Source organism: Neoarius graeffei, chromosome 19 (assembly GCF_027579695.1).
Source record: "Neoarius graeffei isolate fNeoGra1 chromosome 19, fNeoGra1.pri, whole genome shotgun sequence".
NCBI lineage: Eukaryota > Metazoa > Chordata > Actinopteri > Siluriformes > Ariidae > Neoarius > Neoarius graeffei.
Genome location: NC_083587.1, coordinates 24,383,967 through 24,398,266, shown reverse-complemented (window position 1 = coordinate 24,398,266; position 14,300 = coordinate 24,383,967). Strand labels below are relative to the sequence as shown.

General features: G+C 39.4%; 2 protein-coding genes across 2 annotated transcripts; both read right to left on the bottom strand.

The window, feature by feature from the left end:
* Positions 1–8,338: 8,338 nt before the first annotated feature.
* Positions 8,339–10,625, bottom strand: LOC132867148 (cystatin-B-like). Its single transcript, XM_060899911.1, has 4 exons — positions 10,365–10,625; positions 10,188–10,267; positions 8,679–8,780; positions 8,339–8,573 (listed from the first exon to the last, which is right to left on the bottom strand). The coding sequence occupies exons 1-4, from the start codon at positions 10,414–10,416 to the stop codon at positions 8,424–8,426; spliced, it is 384 nt and encodes a 127-aa protein (XP_060755894.1). The 5' UTR covers positions 10,417–10,625; the 3' UTR covers positions 8,339–8,423.
* Positions 10,626–10,716: 91 nt separating this feature from the next.
* Positions 10,717–13,907, bottom strand: LOC132867149 (cystatin-B-like). Its single transcript, XM_060899912.1, has 4 exons — positions 13,821–13,907; positions 13,623–13,702; positions 12,913–13,014; positions 10,717–12,807 (listed from the first exon to the last, which is right to left on the bottom strand). Exons 2-4 carry the CDS (start codon positions 13,689–13,691, stop codon positions 12,679–12,681), a joined length of 300 nt encoding a protein of 99 aa, XP_060755895.1. The 5' UTR covers positions 13,692–13,702; positions 13,821–13,907; the 3' UTR covers positions 10,717–12,678.
* Positions 13,908–14,300: the final 393 nt, after the last annotated feature.

Below are 14,300 nucleotides of genomic sequence, written 5' to 3'. Positions count from 1 at the left end.
GTGGCGGGGCAGAAGACGAGAGGATAGGAGCCCCGGGAAAATTTTGTTAAGGGAATATGGCACATTTTGTGCAAGGGTTGTGGGTGCAGGGATGGCAGGGGATGGTGGGACCATGTGAGGAGGGGTGGGGATATGTTCTTACCTGTGGTTTATTTTGTGTGTTTGTTGTTGTTGTTTTGGGGTTTTTTCCTTAGTTTTTCAATTCTCACATATTGTGCTATATCATACTTACATACTATGCATACTTGTATCATACTTACATACTCATACATCATACTATGCATATTATACTACATAGATAACCCATCACTTGTATGGAAAGTAAAAAAAAAAACAGTGAATAATATCCATTTCATATCATGGAACGTAAAGGGGCAAACCAAGCTACTAAAATAAATAAGATTATATCTCACATTCAGGGGCTGAGAGATGTGGTGTTTATGCAGGAGACACACCTGCATAGTGATGAGATTTTGCGCATTAAAAGGGGCAGGTTTAGTCATTTGTATCATTCGAAGTTCAGTGCTAGAGCTTGGGGAGCTGCAATTTTGATTCAAAGCCACATTCCATTTGAGCCAGAAAAAGTTGTAGCTGACTCATCTGGTAGGTTTGTTATAGTCTCAGGGAGGCTGTGCAATACCCCAGTTATCTTAGCTAGTGTTTATGCACCAAATTGGGATGATGAACAGTTCATATCCAGGTTTTTCACCTCCATTCCCAATATTGAAAAATACCACATAATTATGGGGGGGGGGGGGGGGGGGGGGGATTTCAATATTGTTCAAGATGCTGATTTAGACAGATCCTCTTCTAGACCATATTTCCTTACAAACTCGGCCAAACAATTAACTTCCACTGCAACAGAGCTGGGTTTGTTAGACCCATGGAGGTCTAAATTCCCAGATAAAAAAATCCTTTTTTTCACATGTCCATCATTCCTACTCTAGAATAGACTTTTTTCTTTTAGATAACAGATTACTCTCTAATATACATGCATGCGATTACCATAGCATTGTAATTTCAGACCATGCTCCCACATCATTAGACATACATTTTCCTACTTACAGACGTCCTCTAAAACCATGGAGATTCAACTCACATCTACTAGCTAATGACCCCTTTGTTGATTCCGTAAAATCCATCATACAGTTATTTTTTTTTAATTAATGACACCCCAGATGTGTCCGCCTGCAGCTTCAATCTGAGTTAAATCTTTTAACTACAAATGAAGCAGAACTGCAATTGCTCAAATCTAGACAACGGATTTTTGAATCAGGGGACAAGGCTGGCAAACTCCTTGCCCAGCAAGATAGAGCTACAGCTGCCTCTAGGCTTATTCCAAGTGTTAAGTCACCATCAGGCATCACTCTGACAGACCCAAAACATATAAATGAAACATTTGCCAAATTTTATTCTGATCTATATGCATCAGATCATCCTCAGATTAATACGGTCAATATGCTCAACACTATTGAATTTCCCAGAATAGATGAGGAGTTGGTAGAAAATTTAGCCAGCCCAATTTCACCAATGGAGGTTACGAGCGCTATTAGGGCTTTACAAAGTGGCAAATCACCGGGTCCTGATGGATTCATGGTAGGATTTTATAAGAAATTTGCACCACTTCTCTCCACGGTCCTAAGTGATGTATATAATGAGGCACTGTCTGTTAGCCAACTCCCCCCAACCTTGACTAATGCTACTATTTCTCTTCTTCTAAAAAACGATTAAGTTCCTTTATTAGGCAGTAGTTTTAGACCCATATCACTGTTAAATGTTGACTACAAAATTCTTGCCAAAATTTTATCCCTCCGTCTTCAGCAAGTTCTACCCGGGATCATTTCATCAGATCAAACAGGCTTCATGTTGGGAAGACACTCATTTCACAACACCAGAAGACTTTTCAATATACAACCCCAATTCCAAAAAAGTTGGGACAAAGTACAAATTGTAAATAAAAACGGAATGAAATAATTTACAAATCTCAAAAACTGATATTGTATTCACAATAGAACATAGACAACATATCAAATGTCGAAAGTGAGACATTTTGAAATTTCATGCCAAATATTGGCTCATTTGAAATTTCATGACAGCAACACATCTCAAAAAAGTTGGGACAGGGGCAATAAGAGGCTGGAAAAGTTAAAGGTACAAAAAAGGAACACCTGGAGGACCAAATTGCAACTCATTAGGTCAATTGGCAATAGGTCATTAACATGACTGGGTATAAAAAGAGCATCTTGGAGTGGCAGTGGCTCTCAGAAGTAAAGATGGGAAGAGGATCACCAATCCCCCTAATTCTGCACTGACAAATAGTGGAGCAATATCAGAAAGGAGTTCGACAGTGTAAAATTGCAAAGAGTTTGAACATATCATCATCTACAGTGCATAATATCATCAAAAGATTCAGAGAATCTGGAAGAATCTCTGTGCGTAAGGGTCAAGACCGGAAAACCATACTGGGTGCCCGTGATCTTCGGGCCCTTAGATGGCACTGCATCACATACAGGCATGCTTCTGTATTGGAAATGACAAAATGGGCTCAGGAATATTTCCAGAGAACATTATCTGTGAACACAATTTACCGTGCCATCCGCCGTTGCCAGCTAAAACTCTATAGTTCAAAGAAGAAGCTGTATCTAAACATGATCCAGAAGCGCAGACGTCTTCCCTGGGCCAAGGCTCATTTAAAATGGACTGTGGCAAAGTGAAAAACTGTTCTGTTGTCAGATGAATCAAAATTTGAAGTTCTTTATGGAAATCAGGGACGCCGTGTCATTCGGACTAAAGAGGAGAAGGACGACCCAAGTTGTTATCAGCGCTCAGTTCAGAAGCCTGCATCTCTGATGCTATGGGGTTGCATTAGTGCGTGTGGCATGGGCAGCTTACACATCTGGAAAGACACCATCAATGCTGAAAGGTATATCCAGGTTCTAGAGCAACATATGCTCCCATCCAGACGACGTCTCTTTCAGGGAAGACCTTGCATTTTCCAACATGACAATGCCAAACCACATACTGCATCAATTACAGCATCATGGCTGCGTAGAAGAAGGGTCCGAGTACTGAACTGGCCAGCCTGCAGTCCAGATCTGTCACCCATAGAAAACATTTGGCGCATCATAAAACAGAAGATACGACAAAAAAGACCTAAGACAGTTGAGCAACTAGAATCCTACATTAGACAAGAATGGGTTAACATTCCTATCCCTAAACTTGAGCAACTTGTCTCCTCAGTCCCCAGACGTTTACAGACTGTTGTAAAGAGAAAAGGGGATGTCTCACAGTGGTAAACATGGCCTTGTCCCAACTTTTTTGAGATGTGTTGTTGTCATGAAATTTAAAATCACCTAATTTTTCTCTTTAAATGATACATTTTCTCAGTTTAAACATTTGATATGTTATCTATGTTCTATTCTGAATAAAATATTGAATTTTGAAACTTCCATATCATTGCATTCCGTTTTTATTTACAATTTGTACTTTGTCCCAACTTTTTTGGAATCGGGGTTGTACTTAACATGCCCAGCTCCAGCACCCCAGAGGCTGTGGTGTCTCTGGATGCGGAGAAAGCTTTTGACAGGGTGGAATGGGACTTTCTCTTTGAAGTAATGGACAGATTTGGGTTAGGCTCAGGTTTTATTTCATGGGTGAAATTGCTATATTCATCTCCAGTAGCATCTGTACAAACAAACTATATAGTCTCACCCCCCTTTCAACTCCACCGTGGCACAAGACAGGGGTGTCCACTATCCCCTTTATTGTTTGCCATAGCTATTGAACCTCTAGCCATTTGGCTAAGATCTGAACCAAGATTTCAGGGTATCTTTCGCCAAGGAACTGTACACAAGCTATCACTGTATGCAGATGATTTACTCCTTTATGTATCAAATCCTTCCACATCACTCCCAGTAGTCTTAGACATTCTAAAACAATATGGCCAATTGTCTGGCTATAAACTCAATTTTGGAAAAAGTGAGTTATTTGTAATAAACAACTTAGTTGGGGACCTTCCAGATAATATAGCTCCTTTTAAAAGAGCGGATAAAGGTTTTAAATACTTGGGCATATTTATCAACAGGACTCTAGCTGACACTTTCAACAAAATTTTTGTTCTCTTACTTGGTAAAGTTGGGGACTTTGCCAGATGGTCAACTTTACCCCTGTCTTTAGCTGGCAGGGTGAACCTCATCAAAATGACTGTTCTGCCAAAGTTCCTTTACCTTTTTCAACATATTCCTGCACTCACCGCAAAAAAGTTCTTTGCTAAGTTGGACAAATCAGTATCAAAATTTCTTTGGGCCAGTAAACCTGTGTGCATGCAAAAAAAGATATTGCAGCTCCCTAAACGGGTAGGGGGTCTTGCTCTCCCCAATTTTTTGCACTACTACTGGGCAGCTAACATTCGTAAATTGCTATACTGGACTGACAAAGTCATTACCGATCAGCCGGCCTGGGTCCAAATTGAAATTTCTTCATCTCAGACCTCATTGAGGGCGTGGCTGTGCTCTTCACTCTCTGTGTCAACCGCTGATGTAAGCATTAATCCAGTAGTCAACCAGTCGCTCAAAATCTTGTTGCAATTCAGGAAGCATTTTGGCCTGTGAGACTGCTCTATTTATGCTCCAGTGTTGCACAACCACAATTTTAAACCATCAACTATGGATTCTGCCTTTCAATTTTGGTCTGAGAGTGGCATAACTTCTATTAATGATCTTTATGACAATGGTACTTTCATGTCCTTTACTGACCTGTCGACCAGATTTAAGCTCCCCCCCCCCCCACCTTTTCCGTTTTTCTTTTTTTTTTTCAAATTAGACACTTTATCCAGAAAAATTATCCTGACTTCCCAAATCTCCCCGCACAGATTTTGTTAGATACTCTTCTTATGATAAACCCCAATCAGAGAGGGAATATTTCACATATTTTTACTGCCTTGGACTCCATTACTTCAGTCTTCCCACAACAAACAAAAAAACTTTGGGAACAAGACCTAGGGCTAAATCTTGAGCCAGACCAATGGGATAACATTCTTGAGTTAGTGCACAATTTCTCTATCTGTGCCCGACATGGGCTAATCCAATGCAAACTCATACATAGGATCTACTACACGAATCATAGATTGTCAAAAATCTATCCCAATGTTGCAGACACTTGTAATAGATGCAACCAGTCCCCTGCCGATCTCATGCACATGTTTTGGTCATGTCCAAAACTGATAGACTTTTGGTCTAAAATATTTGATACGCTTCACATGGCCTACAATGTTGCAGCCGACCCCCATCCCCTCCCTGCCCTTTTTGGTATTCCACACACCAATACTTTATCAGCTGAAGCACAACACAGTATGGCTTTCTGTATTCTACTGGCCAGGCATTTAATTTTGCTTAACTGGAAACACACCTTACCCCCATCCTATAGCTGATGGGTTAGGGAAGTCCTGTTCAGCTTAAAGTTGGAGAGGCTAAGGTTTTCTCTCAGAGGCTCTCTGAGGAACTTTGATAGAACCTGGAACCCCTTGCTGTCCATTATAGACTCACTAAATATTAGACCTGAGGAGCTAGATATCTGAGTCCTTGAGCATTGCAACTTTTTTTTTAATTTCCCCTGTTTGTGTGTTCTTGTCCTGTGGTTTTTTTTTTGCTTGTTTGTTTCTTCTTCTTTTTTTGAGGGGGGATTCTGAAAAATGCAAAACTGAAAATATGAGCATTCTGTGTTTCATGTAGGGATTTTTCCCCCTGTTTTCAATCTGTAGATCTGTATTGTTGATGCTCAATGAACATACTACAAAATAAATAAATAAATAAATAAATAAATTTATGACAGATTTACTGCAGCTCAGAGGTGGCCTCAGAGAGCCCTCCAAATACATTGTTACTGTGCCAACCAGAAACATGAATTCAGTAAAATATAGTATTTGAATTTTACAAAAAGCTCTCAGCAAATCCAAAGTTAGCTGGGCTACACACACTACTGACATTCCCCAAATCCTAACATTTACCAATAAACTTGCCAAGTCCTCACATCAAAATCTTCTGCATTAAATTATAACAGAGGGGGATAAAATAAGCCACAAATATATACAACTCATCCCATATTCCTCTGTTGTAACTCATCCACCTTAGGGTTTGATGTTTTTATGCTTAGATACTTTTCTGCTCACCATGGTTGTAAAGAGTGATTATATGAGTTATTATATCCTTCCTGGTAGCTTGACCCAATCTGGCCATTTTCCTCTGACCTCTCTTATCAACAGAGTATTTCCACCCACAGAACTGTCTCTCACTCAATGTTTTTTGCACCATTCTATGCAAACTTTAGAGACTCGTATGTGAAAATCGCAGGCAATCAGCAGTTTCTGAAATACTCAAACCAGTTCATCTGGCACCAACACCCATGCCAAATGGAAAGTCACAGAGATCTTTCCCCCCATGTTGATGTTTGATGTGAACGTTATCTGAAGCTCTTGGCATGTATCTGTAGGATTTTATGCATTGTGCTACTACCACATAATTGGTTGATTAGATAACTGCATGAATGTGCAGACGTACAGGTGTTCCTAATAAAATGGATGGTGAGTATGTACAGTGGTGCTTGAAAGTTTGTGAACCCTTTGAAATGTTCTGTATTTTTGCATAAATATGACCTAAAACAACATCAGATTTTCACACAAGTCCTAAAAGTAGATAAAGAGAACCCAGTTAAACAAATGAGACAAAAATATGATACTTGGTCATTTATTTATTGAGGAAAATGATCCAATATTACATATCTGTGACTGGCAAAAGTATGTGAACCTTTGCTTTCAGTATCTGGTGTGACCCTCTTGTGCAGCAATAACTGCAGCTAAACGTTTCCGGTAACTGTTGATCAGTCCTGAACACCGGCTTGGAGGAATTTTAGCCCATTCCTCTGTACAGAACAGCTTCAACTCTGGGATGTTGGTGGGGTTCCTCACATGAACTGCTCGCTTCAGGTCCTTCCACAACATTTTGATTGGCTTAAGGTCAGGACTTTGACTTGGCCATTCCAAAACATTAACTTTATTCTTCTTTAACCATTCTTTGGTAGAACGACTTGTGTGCTTAGGGTCGTTGTCTTGCTGCATGACCCACCTTCTCTTGAGATTCAGTTCATGGACAGATGTCCTGACATTTTCCTTTAGAATTCACTGGTATAATTCAGAATTCAGTGTTCCATCAATGTTGGCAAGCCGTCCTGGCCCAGATGCAGCAAAACAGGTCCAAACCATGATACTACCACCACCATGTTTCACAGATGGGATAAGGGTCTTATACTGGAATGCAGTGTTTTCCTTTCTCCAAACATAACACTTCTCATTTCAACCAAAAATTTCTATTTTGGTTTCATCCGTCCACAAAACATTTTTCCAATAGCCTTCTGGCTTGTCCACGTGATCTTTAGCAAACTGCAGACGAGCAGCAATGTTCTTTTTGGAGAGCAGTGGCTTCTTCTTGCAACCCTGCCATGCACACCATTGTTGTTCAGTGTCCTCCTGATGGTGGACTCATGAACATTAGCCAATGTGAGAGAGGCCTTCAGTTGCTTAGAAGTTACCCTGGGGTCCTTTGTGACCTCGCCGACTATTACACGCTTTGCTCTTCGAGTGATCTTTGTTGGTCGACCACTCCTGGGGAGGGTAACAATGGTCTTGAATTTCCTCCATTTGTACACAATCTGTCTGACTGTTGATTGGTGGAGCCCAAACTCTTTAGAGATGGTTTTGTAACCTTTTCCAGTCTGATGAGCATCAACAACGCTTTTTCTAAGGTCCTCAGAAATCTCCTTTGTTCGTGCCATGATACACTTCCACAAACATGTGTTGTGAAGATCAGACTTTGATAGATCCCTGTTCTTTAAATAAAACAGGGTGCCCACTCACACCTGATTGTCATCCCACTGATTGAAAACACCTGACTCTAATTTCATCTTCAAATTAACTGCTAATCCTAGAGGTTCACATACTTTTGCTACTCACAGATATGTAATATTGGATCATTTTCCTCAATAAATAAATGACCAAGTATTATATGTTTGTCTCATTTGTTTAACTGGGTTCTCTTTATCTACTTTTAGGACTTGTGTGAAAATCTGATGATGTTTTAGGTCACATTTATGCAGAAATATAGAAAATTCTAAAGGGTTCACAAACTTTCAAGCACCACTGTATATATGGTTCATATGCTTCAAAATCACCTTTGAAGTAATATTAAAAAGTCTTAAAAATTATTCATTTTTAAATTAGGACAATCTCAGGATACCAAGGGATAGAGAGTAAACAAATGGCATACAGTAAATCTTATCACAGGGTTCATTCACTTTAATTCAATTTTATTTCCACAGAATTCTGAGCAAATTAATGCGTTCAAACTCTTCTTAGATACATTTGTGACTCTTTCTTAATGGAGCGCATGTTCAGGAGGGAAGTATTCAATTGGGTCATCTTTGTTTTTTTGTGTCTGTATTTCAGTAAATTCCAGTTTTTCTCCAGCATGAGGCAGCGTCTTATAGACACGCAGGTGAACATATTCATCGCCACCCACATGGACCTGAAAAACACACCAGCGATCATCAGACACAAGTTATTATTTGAAGAAAAAGGAAAGGGCTTCAGGTCTAGTCACTAGGAGACTGTGAGTGAGTTTGTGTCCTACCTTGATGAAATAGTTTGTCCCATTGACCACCTGTGTCTTGTAGGATTTAGCAGTGAAGACGTCAAATGTTCTTCCTGTTTTTTGCTCCGAGTAAGGCTTCATCTGTGATTTCGAAAAACAATCATTACTCATCAGAACTTCCGCTTTTATTCTGAAATCAGTGTCTATGACTCATACACATAACTGTTATACACATAACTGTCTATACTCATGTGTAGAACTCATGGTAACTTGTTAATCAAGTTTTACTGAAACTGTACAAGTGAGAAACACAGGTTTACTCGGTATTAAACATATGGGGCTTGTTATGTTTATAACAGTGGGTTGTTGTTGTTGGTTTTTTTAATGCAGGAAAATAGCATGCACCGTATCTGAACCCAAAACTTCCCTCACCAGGTTCTCTGTTCCCTTTCCTGAAGCGAATAATAAATGTCACATTATTGAGAAACCTCAAAGTGCAAAATCTGTCCTGAATATTTTCCCATGTAGGAAAGCTTACTGAATGTTACAGAGCTCTGACACTGGAGACTCCTCCTAAAAATGTTAAATAAATGACTTCTTATGGAAAACTTAACTATATCAAAAGATCAATTTTTTTCCTTATTAATAAGCAACATTTTAATCTATTTAGTGTTAGATTATGTACAATGCCTGCCAAAAAAGTCCCTCTGAATGAGTTGTTGGAAAATTAATCAGCACCTTCTGACCATTAAGATTTGAGAATTAATCAGGACTGGAGGAATAAAGAAGGAATAACATGTAGTTTGAAACACGACCTCAAGCAACCAGCAATTTGCCTCAAGTGGCTTGATTTGAACTGAATATTTCTGGTATTGCACAAGGTAAAAAAAAAAAAAATTGCACAAAATGCAAAATGTGACAGATATTTGACCAAAGTGGGGGCGGCATGGTGGTGTAGTGGTTAGCACTGTCGCCTCACAGCAAGAAGGTCCGGGTTCGAGCCCCGTGGCTGGCAAGGGCCTTTCTGTGCGGAGTTTGCATGTTCTCCCCATGTCCGCGTGGGGGTGCTCCGGTTTCCCCCACAGTCCAAAGACATGTAGGTTAGGTTAACTGGTGACTCTAAATTAATCATAGGTGTGAACGTGTCTGTGTCTGGGCCCTGTGATGACCTGGCAACTTGTCCAGGGCGTACCCCACCTTTCGCCTGTAGTCAGCTGGGATAGGCTCCAGCATGCCTGCGACCCTGTAGAACAGGATAAAGCAGCTAGAGATAACGAGATGAGATATTTGACCAAAGTTTAATATAAAATAGAATTACATTGATCTTGCTCCTGAATTTACCGGCGATATGCCCTTTAAACACTAGGTTTGGCATAGACAAATACCCTAGAGAAAAATAGTTTTATTACCATGGATTTTTTTTCCTGGCAGATCAGCATCAGCATACTGATCATAGCTTGTTGGTAAAGCAGGCGGTGAGAAATTAGAATGAGCTCAGGTATTTTAGCAGAACAAATTATATTGGAGAATAAAACAAAATACACAAACCTCATCACAGATTTTCTGCACCTCAGCAGTGGCCTCTTTCACCTCGGACAGCCCTCCACAGCAAGTCATTATTACTGTAGCTGTCAGGCAAAAATTAGTTCACCTTAACTTTACTAAAACTCCAAAGTTAACAGACACTTTGGTTAAAGCAGATAGTCCCAAAATAGTAACACCTACCAATAAAGAGCGAAGTCTCAAACTGCAGAAGATAAAACGGAAGCACTAACATAAATCAGAATACAAGTCCCACCCATAAAGAGAACAGCCAATCACAAGGCTACGCCTCAGCCTTGTTAGTTACATTGGTTTTCAATTGTTCATTGGTTCAAGTAACAACTAAATGCATAGAACATAGATATGATGACAATGTTATATACTTTATATTATGTTGCTTTATATATTTAGTATGTCACGATTCCAAATTCATATTTAAAAGTGGTATTATAGCCTTAAAAAGTATTATTTTAAATTGGGATAACCTGCATACACCCTGGGCTAGGGGGTAAACAAATAACATAGTAAATGGGAATTTTATTCTGTTATCACAGGGTCCAATGGACTTTAATTAAAATTTATTTCCACACAATTCTGGACAAATTAATACATTAAAAGCAGTAGTCATGCATCAATGTTTATTCCTACCTTTAATTTCATTATAGCTACTGCATTCTTCAAGGACATATAGACATATCAAATATCACTTCATATGTTCTCTTTAATTTTGATCATTTGTAGAGATAGTAAACATGTTGTGATTAATGTTTTGAACCAGTTTAATCTGGTGACATTCCAGGTGTAATAACTTAAAGGATATGGGACATGGATTTTTACCTGGGCATAATTATGTATAAAGGACATAAGAAATGCCATCTAAATCACTGCAGGGCGTCAAAAATGTGAAAATCACCACATTATTCAAGTTTTTTTTATACATCAGCGTAAAACAAGGATTCGTTAATTAGCTAGGTGGTCACGTGACCTGTGACATCACAAAAACTTTCCAAGGAGCCAGAGCTTGGGAATCTAATGTAAACAGGTTACCGAAATGGACACCATCGACAGTGATATTCCCGATGTTTCACAGAGATGTGAAGTTAGACCCTATCAATTCGAACCGATAGTTGGAAATTCACATGAACATGGATCTTGTCTTTACTCTGACGGGTCAGATGATTCTGAGAGTGAGAGTTCATTCAGCCCTCATGAAACTAAAAGTGGTCGGCTCGATAACACTTCCTGGTAAGTTAAAAACAATTCTGCTCAAAGGCTAATGATCTGTTGAAAGAAGTATTATTTTTGTATCATACATTGAAAGTTCATCATAGATCTAGCTAAAGTCCGTTGCAAGCTAGTTTTTTTTTTTTTTGCTGATATTTTTCGAGATTGATTGAGATACAATGCTTCCAGAGTCCGAGATGAAAACATTCAAAATGGCGAAACGAGTCAGAATTATGATAATCAATAACTGATACACCCAAAATTATAATACTAATCCTTACCTCGGCTTTCAGTCGCTTAGCGCAGAGGTCTTCAACAAGGGGGGTCGCGAAATTGCACCGGATCACTCATATCAACAAAAATATTCCTGCCCTGTCCCCTGGCCTCCGTGCAGGGATGCAAACAGCGCGCCTTTCAGCGGATGCCGCCTTTTTCACGGCTGAATCGCGCAGATCCGATTTAAAAAAATAAAAATAGCGATATTAATTCATGAAACATGAAGTATAAGGATGAGAAAAAAACAGTTTAAATCGGGAAGCTGCGCACATTTGTGCAGCCTGGCACAAATGTGTGCAGCTTCCCGATTTAAACTGTTTTTTTTTTCTCATCCTTATACTTCCTGTTTCATGAATTAATATCGCTCAGTACCTGAGTATTAATGTTGAAAGGATCCTCAGTGAAATGGTCCGAACACAGTTTGTGGGAAACAGTAGGTGCAAAGTTTTTTCAACAGGTGTTCTGTAAAGTTATCCTACCAAGCCTACTGCACATGCGCAAAGCCTACTGCGCATGCGCAGGTGAGCCCACACTTTCCTCAGCTTCGGGTCCTTGGGGAATGCAAAAAAACTTACTCCAGGGCATTTCTCATTGGAATTATTGCAACCATAAGCAGCACAATACACCATGATGTCCAATGTACTTTAAAGACTATAAAACCAAATTTTTTTGTCATCCACTTCTCCATTCATCTACCCGCTTGTGCTGTGCCCGAAAGTTTTTGTGACGTATGATCACGTGACAGCGGCTCTTCCGGTTGCAAAAAATGCATATCGGAAGTCGAGCAGAAATGCCATATAATCATCACGAATATAACGATTTTGCTGAATTTAATAGATGATTTTGTATTTGTTGATGCAATTAATTCATATTTTTAATGGAAAGAAACTGATATAGCGTGCTTTTATGTTTCATGTCCCATATCCTTTAAACACAGCCTCTGATTCTTTATGTTAATGCAGTTTCTACGGTGTTTCTTTTTTAATGGAACGTATGTTTAGAAGTATTCGATGGAGTCCTGATAGGCTTTGAGAGCCTGTATTTCAGTAAGTTCCAGTTTTTCTCCAGCATAAGGCAGCATCTTATAGACACGCAGGTGAACATATTCATCACCACCCACATGGACCTGAAAAACACACCAGCGATCATCAGACACAAGTTATTATTTGAAGAAAAAGGAAAGGGCTTCAGGTCTAGTCACTAGGAGACTGTGAGTGAGTTTGTGTCCTACCTTGATGAAATAGTTTGTCCCAGCGACCACCTGTGTCTTGTAGGATTTAGCAGTGAAGACGTCAAATGTTCTTCCTGTTTTTTGCTCTGCATAATGCTTCATCTGCGATGGCAAAAAAACAAAAATCATTACTAATCAGGATTTCCAACAAAACAAATGCCAACCTCATCACAGATTTTCTGCACCTCAGCAGTGGCCTCATTCTGCAATCAGTGACTCATACACATAACTGTGCATACTCATGACTGTCACATGTAGAAGTCATGGTAACTTCAGTAAGGCAATCTAAACAATTCCACTCCTATACATCATTACACACACAATCAGGTTTTACTGAAACAGTACAAGTGCAAAATACATACAGGCTTACTCAGTTTTAAAAGACATGTGGCTTGTTATTAAAAAAAAAAAGCGTGTCTGAAACTATAAACCACCGTTCCCTCACCAGCCTTTCTTTGTTTGTAGTTTTTTCCTCTCTTGAAGGTAATAAAACCCAAAAAGCAGCTTGAGTCATGTTACTGGCTCACCATAAAGCACAAACCCCTCTGTCCTGAGGCTGTTCCCATGTAGGAAAATATTTACTGAGTGTTAAGAGTACCAACACTGACCAGAGTTTGTTGGTAAAGTTGGTGATTATCAGTTTAAATAATTAAAACTTTTTTTTGACAACTGAATGAGCGATGTGATGTGGAAATTAAACAAACACCAACCTCATCACAGATTTTCTGCACCTCAGCAGTGGCCTCTTCCACCTCAGACAGCCCTCCACAGCGAGGCATTATTACTGTAGCTGCAAGAAAAAGCTTTTTTGTTTGCTTGGGGTATTTTTTCCCCTTTACAAAAACTCTAAAGTTAACAGACACTTTGGCAACATACAAAATGGACACTCCCACTATAATAATACCTACCAGTAAAGCACGTAGTCTCAAACTGCAAACTTCCGGCTTTACACAGCACAAAATAAAAGAGAGTCGCAAATACGTCAGATTAAGCCCCACCCCTAAATAGAACAGTCAATCATACGGCTCCATCCCGCCCCTAACGCGAACAACCAATCATTAGGCTCAGAGCCTAATCTAGGAATTTGAAAATAGGGGACAGATCCCTCACTAGTTGTAGAAACAGGGGACAGAAAATATTAACATGGGTAAAAATATCCCTCATTTGTTCCAGTTAGTGGGGACAGAAAAACAACTAATACATTGGTAGATATTTTCAAGAGTACATCTATAAACAGAACAGTTTTATTAATAAAACTAAATACATGTAACAAACATTCATCTCATTATCTCTAGCCGCTTTATCCTGTTCTACAGGGTCACAGGCAAACTGGAGCCTATCCCAGCTGACTACGGGTGAAAGGCGGGGTACACCCTGGACAAGTCGCC